Below are 20,263 nucleotides of genomic sequence, written 5' to 3' on the forward strand. Positions count from 1 at the left end.
TCATATTTCTTTTAACTCTTACTTTTTATTATTTAATTATTATGTATTATAAATGATTATTGAACTACTTAATTAATCAATCAAATCTCTTTTTTTCTACCTTCTTTTTCTTTTTCTTTTTAACTCGTAAAATAATTAATAAATTACTATTTTTAACACTCTCCTCTAGTTAAGTAAAGGTTAAAATTTGTTGTTGATCTTAGCTTTATACCTTATCTAAGCGTAATCTAATGTATGAATTGTTATCTATTTTTTTTATTTTTTTGATTCACTAAAAAACTTTTAAGATTTACAACAACAAAAGACTACAAGGTATGGAATATTTAAAATTTTATTATCTATTTATTCATACATAATAATAATTTCGTATATTAACGCATAAATTAAAATTGTATATTAATTGATTTAACGCATAGATTAATTGATTGCCTTAAAAGATTAAGAGAAATTTCATGTAGATTTTTATATTTTGATTTCGTATAGATAAGAATATCGTATAATGGTTTAGCTTACATATTCATCTAAAGACCAATTTTATTATTTGAAATGAAGTCATAATATTTGATAAAATTATGGTTTAATTAAATAATTAATATTTTCTTAGATTAAAATATATATATTTAAAACAATCTAAGCTTTTCAAAATTACACAAAATTGATATATTATAAATATAATAATAATCATATTAATAAATTGCCTTAATTTTTAATGCAAATAATAAATATATTTTTATAAGGTGATATGAAATACAAAATGATTGACATAATTTGAACTTACTTTAATAGTTCAAGCCAAATTTCAATAATTTAATTTCAAGTTCGAACTATAAAATTTTTTTGAAGTTGATGATCAATTAATTTTGTATGAGATGTGAGTTCAAATTTTTTTTGCTTTTTTTGGTTCACGTAAGTATTCACCTTATTTACTATTATAATAGAATATTTATTTATTTGTTTTTAGTTTTCTAATAATATAGATATAAAATTAAAAACTAACCGAAAGTAAACATCATAACATAATGTATAACTATGCTATATTTTTTTTAAATTATGGTTCTAATTATATTTTCACTAAAGTTAGGTTACGATAGGCTATATATTGCAACTAAAAAAAAAAAACTGAAACAAGGTTTTAGTTTTAATAGTTTTAAATTTTTTATAGTTCCTTTTTTACATTCTTATTCAAAACTACGTAATTATACATTTTTATATTTTCAACAAGGTGTAAATTAGAATCTTGACAAAAGAAAGTATAATTCATTAACCTGAGATCAAAAGAGATTGAATTAAAGTTAAAGTTAATAATCTTGTAATAAATATTTTTAAACTTTTTAAATTTATATCTAATCTTGATTTATTAAAAACTTTAGTTTAAAACTTTAAATTAAGTAACTCTAACAAAAAAAAAATTATATATATATACAGAGACGTGATTTTTTGAAAAATTTGCGCTTAATTTTATAAGTGGATAATAAGACGTTTTAATTTACCTAAAACTATGAATGAGCACAGTTAAAAATTGATATTGAATTTTTTTCAACTTCGTACGTATTTATACATTATGTATAATTTTAGTACGACCTAAATTTTCGCATAATAATTATTTCTTTTTAGTGAACATTCTTTGATAAAACTTTGAAAAATTTTTAGATACAAGTAAATAATAAGTATAATGCAAGGCAAAATACATTAAAATTATAACCTTTCTTTATCCCTTACATATATTTTTTGTTTTATTTTTAGAAAATATATATCAACTAGGTTAATAATTTCAAAAAATTTCGATTTAAAACATAATAAATCAAGAAGTACCTTTGTAAATATACCAAATTTGATTTGCTCTTTTTTATTAGTTAAATTTCATAATTTGGATAATGTACAAATATTACTTTTGTTCATTATGAAATTTCGATTGTCATTTTCAAGCTTATTGATTCTATTGTTATTTTAAAAAATTTTGATTTGATGTACCTTTAATTTAACTTAATTAGGTTAAATTAAATTTTTTTAAATCCATCGTATAAAAATTAAATTCATTTCTCATAATTAGATAGTAAAATTCTATAAATAGGTTTCTTGTTTCATTTGAGTATTTTAATTTACAGAATTTGGAAGAATTCAAAAAAAATGTACCTTAAAATTTATGAATAAATAAAGAAATTTTCATTTTTTTAAACTCCACAAACTCTTGGGATAAAACTTAAATGAAATCAAATATGTTCAATTATACTTTATTGATCAATTACATTCACAAATTACAATGATTTGATTTATTAAAATTTAAACTTTTTCTATTACTATATAAATTTAAATTTCATCTATTAAAAGATTGTTTACAGAATTTAATTATAATAAAATTCAGGTACTAAAAGTATGTTGAAATTATGCTAAAAAAGTTAAAAAAAATTTAAAAAAGGTTAAAGTTTAAATAGTTAAAGAAAATAACCAAAAGGGCTGAAGCTCAAGCACGTGTGTGATTGGTATAATATAAAATTTGAGACCAAATCAAAAACAAAATGAATCTATAACAAGGTTTTGATTGACGTATTAGTTTTGTTATTTAACACCAAGAAAAATAAAACTGAATAAAAGTTGGACTTTATTTCTACCAACATACGTTTTTTTCGTAGTTCTACTTTCTTTTTGCAGATTCAACATATATAATATTTTTTGGTTAAACGCAGTTTCATATTCATCGTATGTTTTTACGTTTCATAAAGTCACTTAAAGTAACATATCTCAACAGAGTAGTAGAGGAAATAAATGAAAAAGAAACAAAATTAATATATGGCATGATAAACATCTAATAATTTCCCCTTGAATACCCGAATAAATAAATAGTTTGACAAAGTGAAAAAAAAAAGATCAAATAAAAAGGGTAAAATGATGTTGATGTCATCATCTATTGTTTCATCGTAAGATTGAAATAAAATTTAGAAAGATATTATAAAGAATAAACGTTTCATATTTTATTTGTTTCTTGTTTCTCCTTAATTTCTCATAAGATTGAATTATTCAAACAATTCTAAAATAATGATGGAACATTTAACTAATACGTTATATAATGTATTGGCCAAATATTGAAAAAGAAATGATAACTTAATTTAATTTAAATAATAAACTTTTCTTTATTGTAAATAGATCAAAAAGATTAAAAATTTAAGTTAACTAAAAATTCTTTTTTTAAAGTTTATATAAAATTAATGATTTATTTTTTTTTAATTGAAATTAAAAAATTTAAAAAATTAATATAAGACGCGTCTTATGAGAGGTTGCTACCAAATAATTTGAGGGGTAAATTCTTTAAATTTATAGAAGGTTATTTATATTAATGATGTTTCAAATATAGGTTTTCATAGTTAATGATGAGTAAGTATGTTGTTTATAATTCAAGAGCATAATAAATTTTTCTTTCTGGAAGTCAAGGTTTAAAAATAGTAAACAGTAGTAGGTTTTTGAAAATGGAAATAAAGCAATTATACCCTGAGTCAATATTCAAGCACCTTTAGCATTAATACCTATATCTTTACTACTTCTATTTCCTATTAGATTTTGATTTTTAAATTGTTTTGGTCAATGGAGGATACTCATATTGTTCATATATTATGAATTATAACTGAAGCTTGATAATGAAAGCTATATTCAAATATGAATTCTAAATTTTTGGCAACACTTTTTAAAAGTTTACTTATAATTTGTTTTACCTTCTTTAATTTTTTAAGAGGTGTTGTATGGGTTTTTCTAACTTGGATATTTGACAACCAAAAATTAATTATCAATAATTTGGCAAAACTAATGTCCAAACATTATGGAATTTATTTTAAACACGCATCAACTTGTACTTCTTTCATGTAAAAGCTGTAAGCTGCTTATGTATTGAATGTATTATTTCTATTTAATCAAATTATCATTTGTATGATTTACTTTCAGTTCAAATCATTAATAATTTTAAAAGTATTATTATAATACCTACTAATAATGTGATCTAATAGCAGTCTCAAATGTTTTACTAATAACAACAGTAGTTTCTACTCGTTAACTTATTAATTAGGCATTACAGCCAACATATGCGCAGCATTTAACTGTAAAGAGTGAAGAAATTAGATCTAAATTGCTAATTATAAGATACTCACTGAAAATACGAACTTCAAGAATGACAGTTTATTTACATTTATTAAATAATTTATTTACCTTGTAATTGAAATTGCCTTCTTTTATCATCATCTTTAGCCTTTTGATAAATTTCATCTTTTTTCAGTTCCATTCTATTTAAAAAATCTTGTTTATCTAAATAACCAGATCCAAGATTATATTTTTTTAAATCATCACCAATTTTACGTTTATCTAAAAAACTAGCCCAATCTAATCTTGATTTTTCTAAAGTTGATAATTTTAAACCCTTTTTAGAATTTATATTTAAAAATTTATTTATTAATGATGGTCTTTTTAATTTAATTCGAAGATTTATATTTTTTTGAGTTATTGGATCTTTTCTGGTTATAGGAACTTCTGATCTGTATTTTGATTGATTTGTTGATGAAGTTATATCATTTGTTGAATTTAAATATGCTTTTGCTTCTTCTGAATTTTCATCAACTAATTTTGATTCTGTTATTAATTTGCCTGCAAATGTATAATTTATTTGAATTTTTATTTGTTTTATACCAGTTGATGATATTAATTCTTCACTTTGTTTTGTTTCTGGTTGGGGAATGGATTTGTTGTTCAGTAGTTTATTACTGTTTAATTCTTCCAACATTTGTGCATCAATTTGTTCTTCTTCATCTTTCCGTATTTTATTTTCTTTTAAATCATCAAATATAGAATCAATATCAATTGAACTTGTATTTTTAACTAATCCATTCGATCCAACCTCAAATTTACCAATAAATTTTGATTTCTTAACTTCTTTTTCATGTAGTTTTTGAGATCTTGTTTTAACTTGTGATATATTTGATTCAATTTTAGAATAATCTACTTTTGGTGCTTGTTGTTCTTCTTCTTCATCTTCACTTATTAAATCTTCTTCATCTTCATTTTTCTTAGTTGGATCATAATCTTCATCTTCTTCTTCATCCTCATCTTCTTCAATATCATCGATAGTACTTGCTGGTTTCACTTGAGTAGGTTCCAATACATTGTCTTGTTTAATTTGTTGATTTTTTGCCATCTTATGAATTGGCTTTATACAAGAAGTAACACAAACTTTAACTTTTTCTCAACAAATGTAAAAAATATTACTCCACTCCAATAAACGGCGGTCGAATTCAATATATATTTGGTTGCAATTTAGACTGTTTTCTTGAAGTTTGTTTTAGTTCTATAATTAAAATTGCCTTATCCAATTTCTTAAGTCCTTTATTTGGTGGGGAATAATGTGGAAAAAAATATTTTGAATGAAGAATTCAACGGAATTTAAAAAATGGAATATTTTGTTTCAGAAATTGAACAAAAGATCAACACATATAAATTTATTAATTTTGTATATATTCTACCTCTTTTCTTTTTACTAAAACAAATTTATTTAAAATTTAACAAGGAATGTCATCACTTGAATTGTTTTATGCTGACTCAGAAGCGCCAATTGTTTTATTATCAGCTAAAAAGCATTTTGAACAATTAAGTTCCTCAAATTTACAAAAATATGCTCATTTTTTATCAAGAGCTTCATATAATGGTTCAAAAGCTATATTGGATTCAGTATCAAAAGAAAGTCCTGATATTTTCAAATTAATCTTATTAATTCATAAACAATTAGATGAACCTAAAACAAATCAAGAATATCTTTCAAAAATTAAATCGATCGATGAAGAGAATATAATTTATTATTTGGAATATGCTTGTCAATTTTTAGATAATATGGGTAATTACAAATCATTTGGCGATAGAAAATTTATACCAAAAATCAAAAAACAAGATTTAAAAACATTTATTAATTCATTAGAAAATGAAGAAATTTCGGAATTATATTCTAAAGTTGAAGATTCAATTTATGATACATCCAAAGGGTTATTAGGATTTCCAGAAAATGGGTTATCAACTAATTATTATCCAGATTCAGAAAACATTACAAAGGAAGAAGTTAATGCAGTCGACAAAGTATTAGCATCAAATGAAATTATGCCTGAAAATACAAGAATTATTAAAAACAAAGATGGATCATTTACAGTATTAGTATCATCAGCAGATTCAAAAAATTTATATGAACATTTAAATTTAATCACACCAGATGGTCACAAAATAAATTTCAAATTTGGTGATCATTCTCAAGAATTTTCCAAAATTGTTGAAAATTTAACTCATGCATTAATATATGTTTCAAATCCAACTCAAAAAAATTTAATTGAATTATATATTGAATCTTTCAAAACTGGATCAATGAAAGCTCACAAATTATCACAGATTGAATGGGTTAAAGATTTTAAACCTGAAGTTGAATCAAATATTGGATTTATTGAAACTTATAGAGATCCTGCCGGTGTTAGAGGTGAATGGGAAGGTTTAGTAGCTATGGTAAATCACGAAAGAACTAAGAAATTCACAGATTTAGTTAATCAAGCTAGTAAATTTATTACACAATTGCCATGGGATCCAATTTATGAAAAAGATAAATTTACACCACCAGATTTTACATCATTAGAAGTTTTAACATTTTCAGGTTCAGGAGTTCCAGCAGGTATAAATATTCCAAATTATGATGATGTTAGATTGAATTATGGGTTTAAAAATGTTTCACTAGGTAATGTCTTATCAGCAAATCCAAAAAATCCAAAAAAAGAAGAAATTATTACTTTTATTGAAAATAAAGATCAACAAAAATTCAAAAAATTTAGAGATGATTGTTTTGAGGTACAAGTTTCGTATCACGAACTTCTTGGACATGGTACATGTAAGCTTAATACCGAAGTAGCTGTTGGTGAATACAATTTTGATAAAAATGATGAAAGAATAAAATCTTGGTATAAACCAAATGAAACTTGGAGTTCAGTTTTCGGTGAGTATGCAGGATCATATGAAGAATGTAGAGCAGAATTAGTTGCATTATATCTAATTTTAAAAGATCCAGTCAATGGATTGCCTATACTTGGAATCACTGACGAACAAGATCAAAAGGATATTATGTATATTGCTACTTTAATGATGATCAGAGCTGGTTTAATCGGTTTAGAATTTTGGGATCCAGAAGCTAAAAAATGGGGACAACCTCATATGCAAGGTAGATTTGCAATAATGAAACAATTACATAAAGCAGGAGTTTTTAAATTTGAAACTTCAAAATCAGATTTTTCAGATTTAACTATTGTTATAGATGAATCAAAATTATATGATAATACAGCAGTTGAAGCACTAGGAGAATTTTTATCAACTATACATATTTATAAATCAACTGCAAATAAAGTTGAAGGTTTAAAATATTATCTTGATAAATCTAATGTTGAAGAAGATTATGGAAAATTTAGAGATATTGTATTAAAAGAGAAAAAACCAAGAAAAAAATTAATCCAAGCTAATACTTTTATAAGAGGTGATGGTGATGATTCAACTGTTGAATTGGTTGAATATGATGAAAGTGAAGCTGGTATGATTCAATCATTTTTTGAAAGAGATATCCAATTTTAAAATTAAAAATTTAAATCTAGAAATTGTAAAGTAATGAAACGCGCTACTTATTAAACCTTCTGTTCTTTTCGACAACAATCAATTCTATCGGCTCCTTTATCATATCTCCTTCTTTCAACACGTTAATGTTGATCCAAAATGAAATTCAAATTAAGCGCAGTACTTGAAAAAATGAGTAAAAAAAAATCAATTATCAAATCTTTAAATATTTCACAGTCAATCGATTAATAACAATATTCAATTTCAATGGCATTTATAGAACAAGGTATAGAGTAATTGAGTGAACTCATAGATATATATAGTAATAGAGATTTATACAAATAATGTTTAATAGTATAGCATCATCATTAATACTACATCGGTTACCATTAAATCGACAGCGCATAAAACAATTTCATACAATTATTAAATCCAAAACTCATAATTCACTATGTAATAGCATAATACCGAGAGCTCAACCACAACATTTCCAAAAAATCATTAATAGAAACACTACCATTCATCAAGTCAAATTTAATTCATCAACTACACAACCGTCACAAAATTCCAATTCAGTCAAAACTCATTTAGAATTTGCAAAATTGAAAAAAAGAGAAATTAAACAAGAAGAAAAGAAGGAAATTTCAAAATTAGATAATAAAAAACTTAGAGAAAATCTAAAGACTATATCAAGAATCCTTAAATTAGGTAAACCAGATTGGAAATTATTTTTATTAGCTATTGGATTTATATTATGTGCAGTTTTATATCCTACAACAGCAGTTAAATTGGTGGGTGCATTATTAGATTCATTTAGTAATCACAATATAAATTCAAATGGAGAATTAATGGTTTGGGGTTATCCAAGTTCAACAATATTTGCAATTATGGTTCCCTTCATGTGTTTATCAGCAGTTTGTTTTTGGGCTCGTATTTGGGTATTAAAATTATTAGGTGAAAGATTAGTTGCAAGATTAAGATCAAAAGTAATGAAGAATCTATTACGTCATGATTCTAAATTTTATGATAATGATAAAAATAAAGTTGGTGATTTAATAAGTAGATTATCAAGCGATGCTTATGTTGTTAGTAAATCAATAACTAGTAATTTACCTGATGGATTAAAGAATTTATTGTTTGGTATCATAAGTTCTTATATGATGTATTCTATAAATCCAATGTTATTTGGTATAATGTTATTAATATCTCCACCTATAACCATTGGTTCAGTATGGTATGGTGAAAAAATTAGAAAATTATCAACAAAATTACAAAATGCAACTGCTGGTTTAACTAAAGTCAGTGAAGAAACATTAAATTCAGTGAAATTAGTTAATGCTTTCACTGGTGAACAAAAAGAAATGGCCAAATATAGTGATAAATTAAGACAAGTGGTTAAAGTTGCAAAACAAGAAGCTTTAGCTCAATCCAATTATTCCGTTAGTATTTATACATTATATCATGCTGGTTATTTATCTTGTGTTGCTATTGGTATATGGTTAATGATGAAAGGTCAAATGACTGCAGGTGATGTCGTTGCTTTTACAATGTATCTGGAATTTTTCAATTCAGCACTTTATAGTTTAACAACCACATATTTGGAATTAATGAAGGGTGCTGGTGCAGGTGTACGATTATTTGATTTAATAGATTATAAAAATGATGTTAATCCAGTACTTGGTGAACAAACTAAAAAGAAACTTAAAAATGAAATTGAATTTAGAGATGTTACTTTTAGTTATCCAACTAGACCAAATGATAAAATTTTTAATGGTTGTTCTTTCAATATTAAACAATCTACAAGTACTTGTATTGTTGCACCATCTGGGGCTGGTAAATCAACAGTTGCTTCATTATTGTTGAGATCTTATAACATTCAACTGGGAGAAATATTAATTGGTGGTAAAAATATTAAAGATATTCAAGTACGAGATTTAAGAAGACATATTATAGGTATAGTTCAACAAGAACCAGTTTTACTTAGTGGAACAATATTGGAAAATATAGTTTATGGATTAACTCCAAAACAAATTAAAAATTTAACAATGGATGATATTATTGAAGTTTGTAAACAAGCAAATTGTTATGATTTTATTGAATCATTTCCTGATAAATATGATACAATTATAGGTAGTAGAGGAGCATCTTTATCAGGAGGACAGAAACAAAGAATTGCTATAGCAAGAGCATTAATCAAAAAGCCATCTATATTAATCTTAGATGAAGCAACATCAGCATTAGATTCATTTAGTGAATCATTAATTAATGAAACTTTAAAAGATTTAACCACCCAAGGTAAAATGACGATAATATCAATTGCTCATAGATTATCAACAATATCCAAATCAGAATTCATTGTAGTATTAGGTAAAAATGGGAAAGTTGTAGAAACTGGGAAATTTATTGATTTATTTAGTAACCCAAATTCTGAATTATCAAATTTATTAAATGAATCTATAACAAAACAAGAAGATGAAAATTTAAATGAAGATGAAATTGAAAAAATTGATCATGCAAATCATGAAGCTTATGAAATAGAAAAAGATCAAAATTTACAATTAGAAAATTTAAAACAATTACAAAATTTAAGAAATTTAATTGATAATTTACCTGAAAGTTTTAGAGATCAATTAATTGAAGAAATTACTTTAGATACCAAGAAAAAAGTTGAAAATATTGAATTAACCATGTCTGATGATTTGAAAAAATAGTAATATTCCAATAATGTAAATAGATAGAAACTCCAAAGTGTAATTAATAATATATATATTAATTGTGAAAAAAAAACAATTTATCCGTACATTCACTAATTTATTAACTCATGATAACATCTCTTCCTTTAAGTGATTTAAGTATCAATAGCTTTTAATTCTTTTGGTTCACCAGGTTGACCATTTTCAAATTTTATAACTTTTGCTTCAACAGCTCCTCTTCTTTCAGCAGCAGCTTTAAATTCTGGTTTTAATGAATTTCTTAAAGTTTGAGCAGCAATTGCTAATGCTTTGTTTAATGATATACCTGCTTGTTTATATGCTGACATTTTTTAAGGTTGGAATTGAATAGTTAATGCAAATGTAAATATTGTAGTACTCGGCTTTTGTTTGAGGTTGAAATTTTTTTTTATTAGTTTTATTGGTTAAGTAAGTTTTTAATCCAGCACTACCAAATGGGTCAAAAAAAAAGTTGGATCTATAAATCCTATCACGTGTTTTGCTAGTCAATTATACACAACTTGAAATTTGAACTATCTACAAAGAACCTGTTTTCAATAGATCAAATAGAGGGGTAATCAATAATTCAAAAGATTTTGAGTCACAAATAACTTTTATTTGAGGCTTCTCTTGTCAGTTTTAGCATTGTTCAAGCAGTCTAATCCAAAAAAAAAAATCTGGCCCACAACATATATTATATTCTCGCAATAATTTTTTGCAGCTACAGATTTGCATATCAAATATTTTTGCCATATAAATATATCAAATTTTTTTTCCTTTTAAAATAATTTTTTACTACTTTTCTTCTTCAATTGATCACTAAATTCTACTTTTATTCATACTACTTTTATCCATACTACTTTTATCCATACAAATGTAGAACTATTTATTAATTTATTTACTAACCTCAAAATTTGGTATCATTATCAATTGGGAAATTTTTGTGAGACATTTCACTTACTTAAGTATGGGAATTACCTGAGTTGACTACCCGAGATGTTTTTCTTACCCAATGGACAAATGAACAATTTTATTAAATTTGAGACTCAACCTTTGGAGACAAACTTAATTGACTGACTTGACTATGATTTGAATTAGACACTGGAGTGAAGCAAGTAAGATATTTGATGTTTTGGATAATTGACTGACAACCCTTTTTGACTTTGGTATTTAGGAAACATGACTGTGAGTGAGCAGCTTGTTTGGTAGAGTTGAATAGTTGATTCTGATTCAACTTTGATATAGGTCATTTTATATTATCAGATTAATTTCAATGCAATTAGTAGGACTAAAGATAATTGGAGAAGTTGGTACAAAATGCAACAAAGTTGACACAAACTAGGCCTTATCTAATTTGATGATTAGCCACCAAATAATGGATTTGGTCACCATAAATGAAAAGATTGCCAAAGCTATCCTAGACACACGTTGTTCAGAACTTGACAATTTAGACTTTTGTCCTGAAATTACAAATATGTTTCAGAAGATGCTACCATAATATTTGAAAGTTTATGTACACCACTTACAGCACAAATTGACATTATCAAATGTGATTAATCTTTACACCAGAGAAACTGTAGATACATTATTGAACATCCAACTGAAGCAAGATACTTATCAATTATGAGTTACCTTAAAAAATTCTCAATTGGGGGAGTTTACAGCTGTCAACAATAAGATTGTTGCAAATTTTGAAAAAAATGTATTAGCAAAGCTTCAAGCACAATATGGATTCTATGTGTGCTGAAGTGATGCATACATGTAGCCTATTGGTTCTTGATGGTACTAAAAGATTTTAATATGGCTAGAAAGTCTGTAAATCTACCTCCAAAAAATTTGGAGTTTTCCAATTTGCGCTTGGCCATTTCATTTTTTTTTCTTCACTGGATAATTTTATGAGGGGAACTTTGAGTTAGTTCAGTATATATTTAGTTTAATTCTAAAATTTGTTATTTGTATCTCATTATTTATTTCATTGATTTGCGACTATATACAGTTTTTCATGGAAGACTCTATATACTTTTTAACTGGATTGTTTTTTTTTTATCATTTAACCAATTGATAAAATCAAAAAATAAAGAAGGTTGTAATTTATTATCTTTATTTAAAGCCCAATTTTTTAATGATTCACTATAAATGTCAATTATTTCAGCTGATTTTGAATTATCTACCACCAGCACATTTTTAGCTAATACAATACAACTTTGATTATAGCTTAGATAAACTGATTGATTTGATGATTTGGTGGTGCTTGCTTGTTGTTGTAACGATTTAATTAAATCTATTGCCCATTTTGTAAAATCTTGTTTGTTTTGGATTGAAACTGGGTTAATTCTAGTTTTACTTATTTTTGTTTTGAGGAATTTATGAGCTTTTTGACCTAAATTTTTATCTAAAGTTAAATTTATTAATTTTATCAATGGTTCAATAAATTTCAAATTATATTGATTTTGAGGATTTTGTTTATTGAAAATTTCCAAAAGATCCAAGATTCTATTTTTGAAAAAAATCATATTTTCTTTTGCCTCTAAAACTTGTTTTTGTCTATTATTTCCTGAATTTTTGGAGTTTTCATTCAAAATGTTTTGTCTCTCTTTAAATATTTTGGACAATTGATCATCCATTGCCATCATCTGTTCATCATCCATTGAATCACTTTCATATTCATCATTTGATGAATCTTCCATGTCTGATAATTCATCAAATTTTACTTCTCCTGATGCTTTTGTTGGTATACCTAACGCTTCTGCTAATTTTAAATTGGTTTCTTTATCTAATTCTGACATTGTGTTGTTAACCTCTTCTTCTTCATCATCATCTTCTTCCTCGTCGTCATCATCATTCTCGTCGTCATCTTCTTCTTCCTCGTCTTCGTCTTCTTCGTCTTCATCTTCTTCACCTTCTTCACCGTCGTCTATTTCCAATTCTTCATCATTCTCAAATAACAGTTTCTGACCTTCTTTATTTTCTTTAGCGACTAATATACGAAATAAGGATTCAAAACATTCATCATTTATTCTTAATTCGTCAGAACCAGATTCAATAGGTTTACACAAAAATTGATCCCAGAGTATTATTCCTAATTTTTTCGATAGGGTTGTTTTTTGTGAAATAAAACTTAATGTGATTTCTGTAATAGCTAATGCAATTTCATCGGTATTATCTTTTTCACTTAACTTTTCATTTAATGATACAAGTTCCTGAGTTATTGATATAATTTCTTCATCTCCCATATACAATTGTATGAAACACATTGAAAACAATAATTTGAAAATTTTAGAAATTTCGCTAGATTCTTGATTTGAATCATCTATGATATTCAAAATTTCTTGTTTGATTGTAAGTAATTCTTCATCAAATTCAACTAAACATTTATGGGTTTCCTCCAACTTTATTATTTTTTTAGTACAAATTGATGGCCATAACATATCATTATTTGATAAAACTTCGGATAAAAAAGAATTTAACTTCTCTTGAATTAATTTTCTTATGTTTGTTGATAATTCAGCTTGGAAAAAACTATTCTCTATAAAAAAAACTGAAAGTCTTTGAAGTGTCTTGTTATCTTGATTATTGTGCTTCATTGCAAAAATTAATTTATCAAGATACCACTTTAGTATATTGTCATTTGAATATTTAAACCCATCTGACTTGGTTTGGTTGGATAATGCTTCATCAAAATTATGAGTTAATATTTCAACATTTTTATAATTTGGTACTGACAATAATTCATCAATAGTATGAGTTTTAGTTATGAGATCAAAATTCCAGCATCCTCCATTTGATTCATTTAATAAATTTTTCAATATAACTGATGAAATTTTAGGTTCGGCTGTACATTTTTTATTAATTTGCTTTAAAGTGGTTCTCGAAATATCATGTAAATATCTTGATTTTTGAGATGATTGATTAATTAAACATCTCATAAAATTTGGAGTAAATAAATTATCAATATTATCTTCGTTTGTAAAAGCATTTAAAAATTTTATAAAAATTTCAAATCCCCAGTATTTCCTTTCATGAGATGATTTCTCTGCAAAAAATGATTCATCAATTACAACTTTATAAAATTCTTTGAACTTTATTGAATCAATGATGTCATTTTTACCATTTTTTTTATTATTAACTTTTTGTTTCTTTTTCGGTGGCTCTTCTTCTTCATTATTTTCTTCTTTTACAAAATTCTCAACTATAATATCCCATACAAAAGGTAAGTTTGGATTCCAACTACTTTTTTGTTTTTTCGATGATTCTTCACCATCATTGTCATCAATTACATTAACATCTTTCAATACTTTTGTTAGTATTGGTAAATTTCCTTTATTGAAAGGATCTCCATTTTTCCAATTTGATTTAAGTAGATGGATTTTTGAACTCAATTGAATTCTTTTCGGTTTTGGAATACTTAAATATATAGCTAAGCCCTCTAATGATAAATTTAAACCAAAATTATTAATATTTTGTAAAATTTTCAAGATTATTAAATCTTCCTGTGAATGATTTTGGAGACTTGTTAAAATTTGAATTAAACTAGCTGTTGCAACTTCTCTTATCCATGGTTTTGTATTTAATAAATCACATATATTATCAATGAATAATAAAATTTCATTATTTTGTAAGTTTGAAATTGTTATAGCATTTAATAATACATTAAACCCAAATAATCTTCCAAACAAAACTGCTCTTTCTTCTTTCCCTTTCATATTTGATTTGATTTCAGTTACTTTATTTAATTGATTTAAATAATCAACAATATTTAATTTTCCTTGTTTAAAGAACTGTGATAATACTTCAGTTAATACCATACTAAAACCTAATTTTGCTGATTGTCTTGTTGATATTAAACCTTTAATTAATCTTTTATAGGTATAATCCCATTCTTCTTGTGAATTTTCTTCTAACAATTGTTTAACTAATTTATTAGCTGATGATACTCTTTCTTTAGCATCTTCTGAAGCTAACTTTAAAAATAGGTCTCTTTGAACCATAACTTTTGTTGGTTGTAATTTGTTTACTTTCTCTTGAAACTTTCCAAAAAAAAATCACTGCACAATTTATTTTTGTACTCTCATCGTGGGTTAACAGATTTATAATTAAGAGCAAGAGATGAAACTACAAATTTAAATGAGATTATTTGGATTAAGATCTCATCAATCTTCAATTACATATATCCTTCCTATTAACAATAATATAATATTTTCAGCGGATCAAAATGGTTATATTATAAAGTGGAATTTATCAATTAAAAGACCAATACTAAAATACAAAGCTCATAATGATTCAATAACTACTTTAATTTTATTACAAAATAAATATATTATAAGTCACTCGAGGGATTCAACTATAAAAGTTTGGTTAGATGATGAATGTAAATTTGAAATGGCAGTCAATGCTTTAAATTTTTCGAATATCATATTATTCAAAGATGAGTATTTGATAACTCCATCTACTATAGATTCAAATAATTTGGATATTTATAAATTGACAGTTAAAAATGAAGAATGGAACTTACTGAGATTAATTTCCAATTTTTCTTGCTTTCAATTACTTGATAAAAACCCAATTGAATCTAATGAAAACAATTTAAAAGGGCGTCAAGATTTTGGAATAATTATGAAAATTTATTTAATTGAATCAATTGTATATATTGGATTTGAATCTGGTGATGTAATTGGATTAGAAATAACAATACCAGAATCTAAAATAATTACGAACCAAAACTCCAAAACTATTATAAATAAAGAATTAAAGTTATCATTAATTTATCACAATTCAACAACCGTACCTAATCCAATAATCTCACTTTCATCACTAGATGGTTATTTAGTTTCTGGATCAACTAATAAAAAAGTCATCATACATAAATCACCGCCAGAAATTCTAAAATTTAGTAATTCTGGAACAAGCTCGATATTATCTTATAATAATAAATTGATATTGGGGTTCTGGAATGGTGTAATAGAATATGGTGATCAAATTATAGAAAGAAATTTACCTCAAATTAGAAATGAAGAATTGACTACAACTCCTTCAGAAAATACAATATCAGACACAAATATCAAATTAACATTCATGTGTTTGTTGAGAAAAAGTGAAGATACAAAAGTAGATGAAAAGAAATCAAAATATCTAACTAAGTTGAAACGTACTCAAGCAAATGATATTTTATTAGTAGGTTACATAGATGGTTCAATTTTGGCATATTCAATAGATTAATCAAAGAATTTGATATCTCAATCATAACAAAACATTTCTTTGAAAACTTTCTTTGAGTACTCTTTCCTCTAGCATTAATACTCTTCCCACCGTTAAGCAAACATGAGAGTCAAAACAATCAAAATTTTAACTGTTTTAGGATGTTTGAAGAATGTTTAATTTTATACAACCAAATTTAATCGCACAAATTTTAAATTGAAGTAAAAGAAACTGGAACATATAATGAAGCTTTTGCTGTCCCCGACTTGATTCGCATATAAATGTTGCTATTATGTTGTGAAATGTAGTAGTTTGGAATTGAAAATTGTAGTATTTTCTATTAATAATTGAAAAATTAAAATAAGATAAGCAAAAAAAGAATTACATTAGCATGATTTTAAAGAGTTACAAACAAAAAACAGGCAAAGATCCAGAACAATGTAATCAAGTTTTGATTCTATAACCATTTCAAATTAGTAAGAAAAAGTAAGCTCTGACAATTGATAACATCAAAAGAGTTAAGTTAAAACAAAACCTACGTTACAATTCATCAATAAGTTTGCTTCAAGGTCAACAACTCAAAGGAGAGAGTAAGTCAAATATTTGGAACGTAGATTTTTTATGAAGTGAATTTGGAGGATGTGGTGAATTTATTTTAAATTCTTTGGCAGGGGTTAAAATTTTGGACACAAAGACGATAATCTGAAACATTTTTATAACAATAGAAATTCAAACTAATTAATGAAATATCTCACGCCCTGGCTGGTTTTTAAATTTAGAATTGCTCGAAAAGACTTTATTATTTAATGATAGAACAAGAAGTTTCTCAAATATACGAAAAAATTGAGTTGGATAATCCTAGTCAATATCACTTGAGTCCCTTTAAATGAGCTTTATGTGATATAAGTAAAATGTAACAAGAAGACAAGTATAGTCGAAAAATAAAGAAGACAAGTATAGTCAATAAAGTAAAATTGTAAGATTAAACAAGTAAATCAGGTCTCATATATATAATAACTACAGAGATAAACCCCAGCTAGATTTTTAGTTTCTGATCAAATATTATGAATATAAAATATTGTCAGACCCTTGGTTCAGTACACTAGTCTTGTAACTAACTATTGTTGTATTTCATTAAATAAAGCAAACCAGTTATTAGTGACCCCAATTTTGATCGAGTTTGACCAGTTAACTTATTTATCAAATAATATTCCAGACAAGTCTAGTAATAACTAAATCCATAATTGAAAGGAAAGGATCGAAAAAAATTTCTCTAAATTTGGTGATATATAACATCAAAACATCTGAAATAAAAAAAAGTAAACAAAACAAATTATATTAAAAAATTATCAACTTTTAAACAACTTCTTAAAATTAACTCATTCATTAAATTTTCAAATTCCAAAAGGTCCTGAAATTATTTGATTAATATACAACTTCCAGAAATTCAAAATTTTTCCAAAATGTTAAATATCTTCATATGCTTAATGTTAAATCACTTAAAATTATTAACTTCATTGATTTTATTGAAATTATTTAATTTCAAATGGATGAAATTGATTGTTGTTGCTTATATGTTAACTATTCAAAAACTGCTTTGTTGCCCAAATACTTTTGGCGATGGCATCTTGGTGTTGGTGGTTGTTTGATTGATTGAGTTTTTGAGACATATCATTTTTCATAAATATTAATTTTTTTATAGAGAGGAACATAAATTTTGATTTGATATGGAACTTTTTGATACTTATACAAAGTAGACTTTTTAAATTCAAAATCAGAGGAGATTTCGAAGTCTTTTTATTACCTGTTGATATTCTGCGTTGTTATGTATAACTAAGTAAAATTAAAGTGAGATTTATTATATTCGCACAAATCTGAAACACCTAAAAAATTTAGACTGAAAAGAAAAATAAATAATTCGACTCAAAATAAAGAAAAAAAATTGATTGTACAAACTTTATTGTAAAGAATCTATAGGTTTATAAAAGTTACAAAACAACAAAGGTCCCAAAGTACTAAAAAATATTACTGATTTTGATTTTAGGTATCAAAAATTTGTGAATTTCTTTTATTCTTATATGAATTTTTTTGATCCCCATTTATGGAATTATTACCACCATTATTATTATTAAATTTATTTGGGTTGTTTACGTATGACCTTCTTTTGTAACTGTTTTGTGAACTGTTAGTTGTGACCGGGCTGTTATTAAATGATCCTATTTTATTTCTTTGTTTATTTATATTTATTAAATTATTGTTTATTTTAGGTTGTTGTTGATTTTGATTTTGACTAGAGTTGTGATGGTAATTGTGATTATGATGATTTATTGATTGTGCTTTTATTGTATTATTTTGTGATTGGATAGTTGGTGATGACACCGATGAGGTTCTTGAATGTGAATTATATGATGATGATGAATTTCTATAATTTTTCCTTTTGTTGTAGTTTTGATTATGCGAGAATTTTTGATTTTCAAAATTTGGTGATTTTATTAACGTAATTTCTTCTTCTGTCTCTATTGAATTTGAAATATTTTTTGATTCAATTATAATTGAATTTAAATCAATTTGCGGTTGATCATCCTGTTTAATTAATTCTAATAAATTTGGATATTTTTCTATTAATTGATCTATAATTATCAAATTGTTGTCTAAAATTCGTTTATTTTCTGTTGCATTTTTGGAATTTAACATTATTAAATTTTGTAAAATATTTAATATTTTTTGATTCTTGTTTACATATATGTTATCCATTATTTTCTTTTTGTTGTTTAATCCATCTAATAATGTATCAACATCTTTATCATTTGATTCAATGGTTGATGATAGATTTTCCCATTTCTTTGCATTATCAATTTTGTAATCGTTAAACTTCTTAGTGATTTCATTAATTTCATTCTTGTAATGTAATTTATATTCCTTAAGACTTGAATTTAAAACATCATAAGAAATTTTTAAATTTTCATATTCTGCAATAGTTTTAAAATTATTTGAATTTAAATTTTCATATTTAAATTTTAATTGTTTATTTATCATATTTATATTATCAATATTATTTGTTAAGTCATTATTCAAATTTTCTAAATCTAAAATTCTCCGATCTTTTCTTTTTAACATTGCTAAATTCATTTCATTTTCATGTCTTAAATTTGCTACTTGATCTATAAAACTCTCATTTTTTGATGTTAAAAATTGTTTTTGATGTTTTAATTCTTGATTACTTTGTTTTACTTTTGTAAGTTCATCTGTTAATTTATCTATATTTGATTGTAAACTGTCAATAACTTTTGTAGATGAATTGACTCCTGATGATCTTACTGACAGAGGAGGTTTAACTGGTGAAGAACCATTTGATACTGATGTTATTGATGGTGGTTTGATTGGTGAATTATTGTTTGACATGATGAAAATTTAAAATAATTAAATTTATTCTAATGACTTATAAATGTTCTGTATATACAAATAAGTATATTTGATAATTAGAAACTTGGTAATCTTATCTGACAATTTAATAAATAAATGTGATAATGATAACTGTATTGGGTAAATAAAAAAAATATCTTGATACGTGTTTAATAATTTGAAACAATTCTTAAATCATCAAAAACAATAAGTTTGGCAATTGATGTAATGCTTTAAATGAATATATTCTATAATAAACTGTCAATTATTAAATATTAATGACAAGTTGTGTTGTATAAATTTGAACAAATAAACAAAAGTTGGTTGTAAAGAAAAGAAAGAAGGAAAATGAAAAA

At 25.0% G+C, this 20,263-nt stretch overlaps 6 protein-coding genes across 6 annotated transcripts; 3 read left to right on the plus strand and 3 right to left on the minus strand. All coding sequences in view use genetic code 12, as the record gives it.

The window, feature by feature from the left end:
• Positions 1-4,183: 4,183 nt before the first annotated feature.
• Positions 4,184-5,170, minus strand: KGF54_005213 (uncharacterized protein; the record flags this gene model as incomplete). The annotated part of the gene is made up of 1 exon (XM_051765987.1): positions 4,184-5,170. One exon carries the CDS (start codon positions 5,168-5,170, stop codon positions 4,184-4,186), a length of 987 nt encoding a protein of 328 aa, XP_051617733.1.
• Positions 5,171-5,541: 371 nt separating this feature from the next.
• KGF54_005214 (dipeptidyl-peptidase III) lies at positions 5,542-7,620 on the plus strand (the record flags this gene model as incomplete). Its single annotated transcript, XM_051765988.1, has 1 exon — positions 5,542-7,620. One exon carries the CDS (start codon positions 5,542-5,544, stop codon positions 7,618-7,620), a length of 2,079 nt encoding a protein of 692 aa, XP_051617734.1.
• A 323-nt stretch (positions 7,621-7,943) lies between these two features.
• Positions 7,944-10,310, plus strand: MDL2 (Mdl2p; the record flags this gene model as incomplete). Its single annotated transcript, XM_051765989.1, has 1 exon — positions 7,944-10,310. One exon carries the CDS (start codon positions 7,944-7,946, stop codon positions 10,308-10,310), a length of 2,367 nt encoding a protein of 788 aa, XP_051617735.1.
• Positions 10,311-12,322: 2,012 nt separating this feature from the next.
• Positions 12,323-15,298, minus strand: POL5 (DNA-directed DNA polymerase; the record flags this gene model as incomplete). The annotated part of the gene is made up of 1 exon (XM_051765990.1): positions 12,323-15,298. The coding sequence occupies one exon, from the start codon at positions 15,296-15,298 to the stop codon at positions 12,323-12,325; it is 2,976 nt and encodes a 991-aa protein (XP_051617736.1).
• Positions 15,299-15,434: 136 nt separating this feature from the next.
• Positions 15,435-16,526, plus strand: KGF54_005217 (uncharacterized protein; the record flags this gene model as incomplete). The annotated part of the gene is made up of 1 exon (XM_051765991.1): positions 15,435-16,526. The coding sequence occupies one exon, from the start codon at positions 15,435-15,437 to the stop codon at positions 16,524-16,526; it is 1,092 nt and encodes a 363-aa protein (XP_051617737.1).
• Positions 16,527-18,545: 2,019 nt separating this feature from the next.
• On the minus strand, positions 18,546-19,907 carry SHE3 (She3p; the record flags this gene model as incomplete). The annotated part of the gene is made up of 1 exon (XM_051765993.1): positions 18,546-19,907. One exon carries the CDS (start codon positions 19,905-19,907, stop codon positions 18,546-18,548), a length of 1,362 nt encoding a protein of 453 aa, XP_051617738.1.
• Between the last annotated feature and the right edge of the window lie 356 nt (positions 19,908-20,263).

Source organism: Candida jiufengensis, assembly GCF_024610255.1.
Source record: "Candida jiufengensis strain CBS 10846 chromosome Unknown scaffold14, whole genome shotgun sequence".
In the NCBI taxonomy this organism is placed as follows: domain Eukaryota; kingdom Fungi; phylum Ascomycota; class Pichiomycetes; order Serinales; family Debaryomycetaceae; genus Lodderomyces; species Lodderomyces jiufengensis.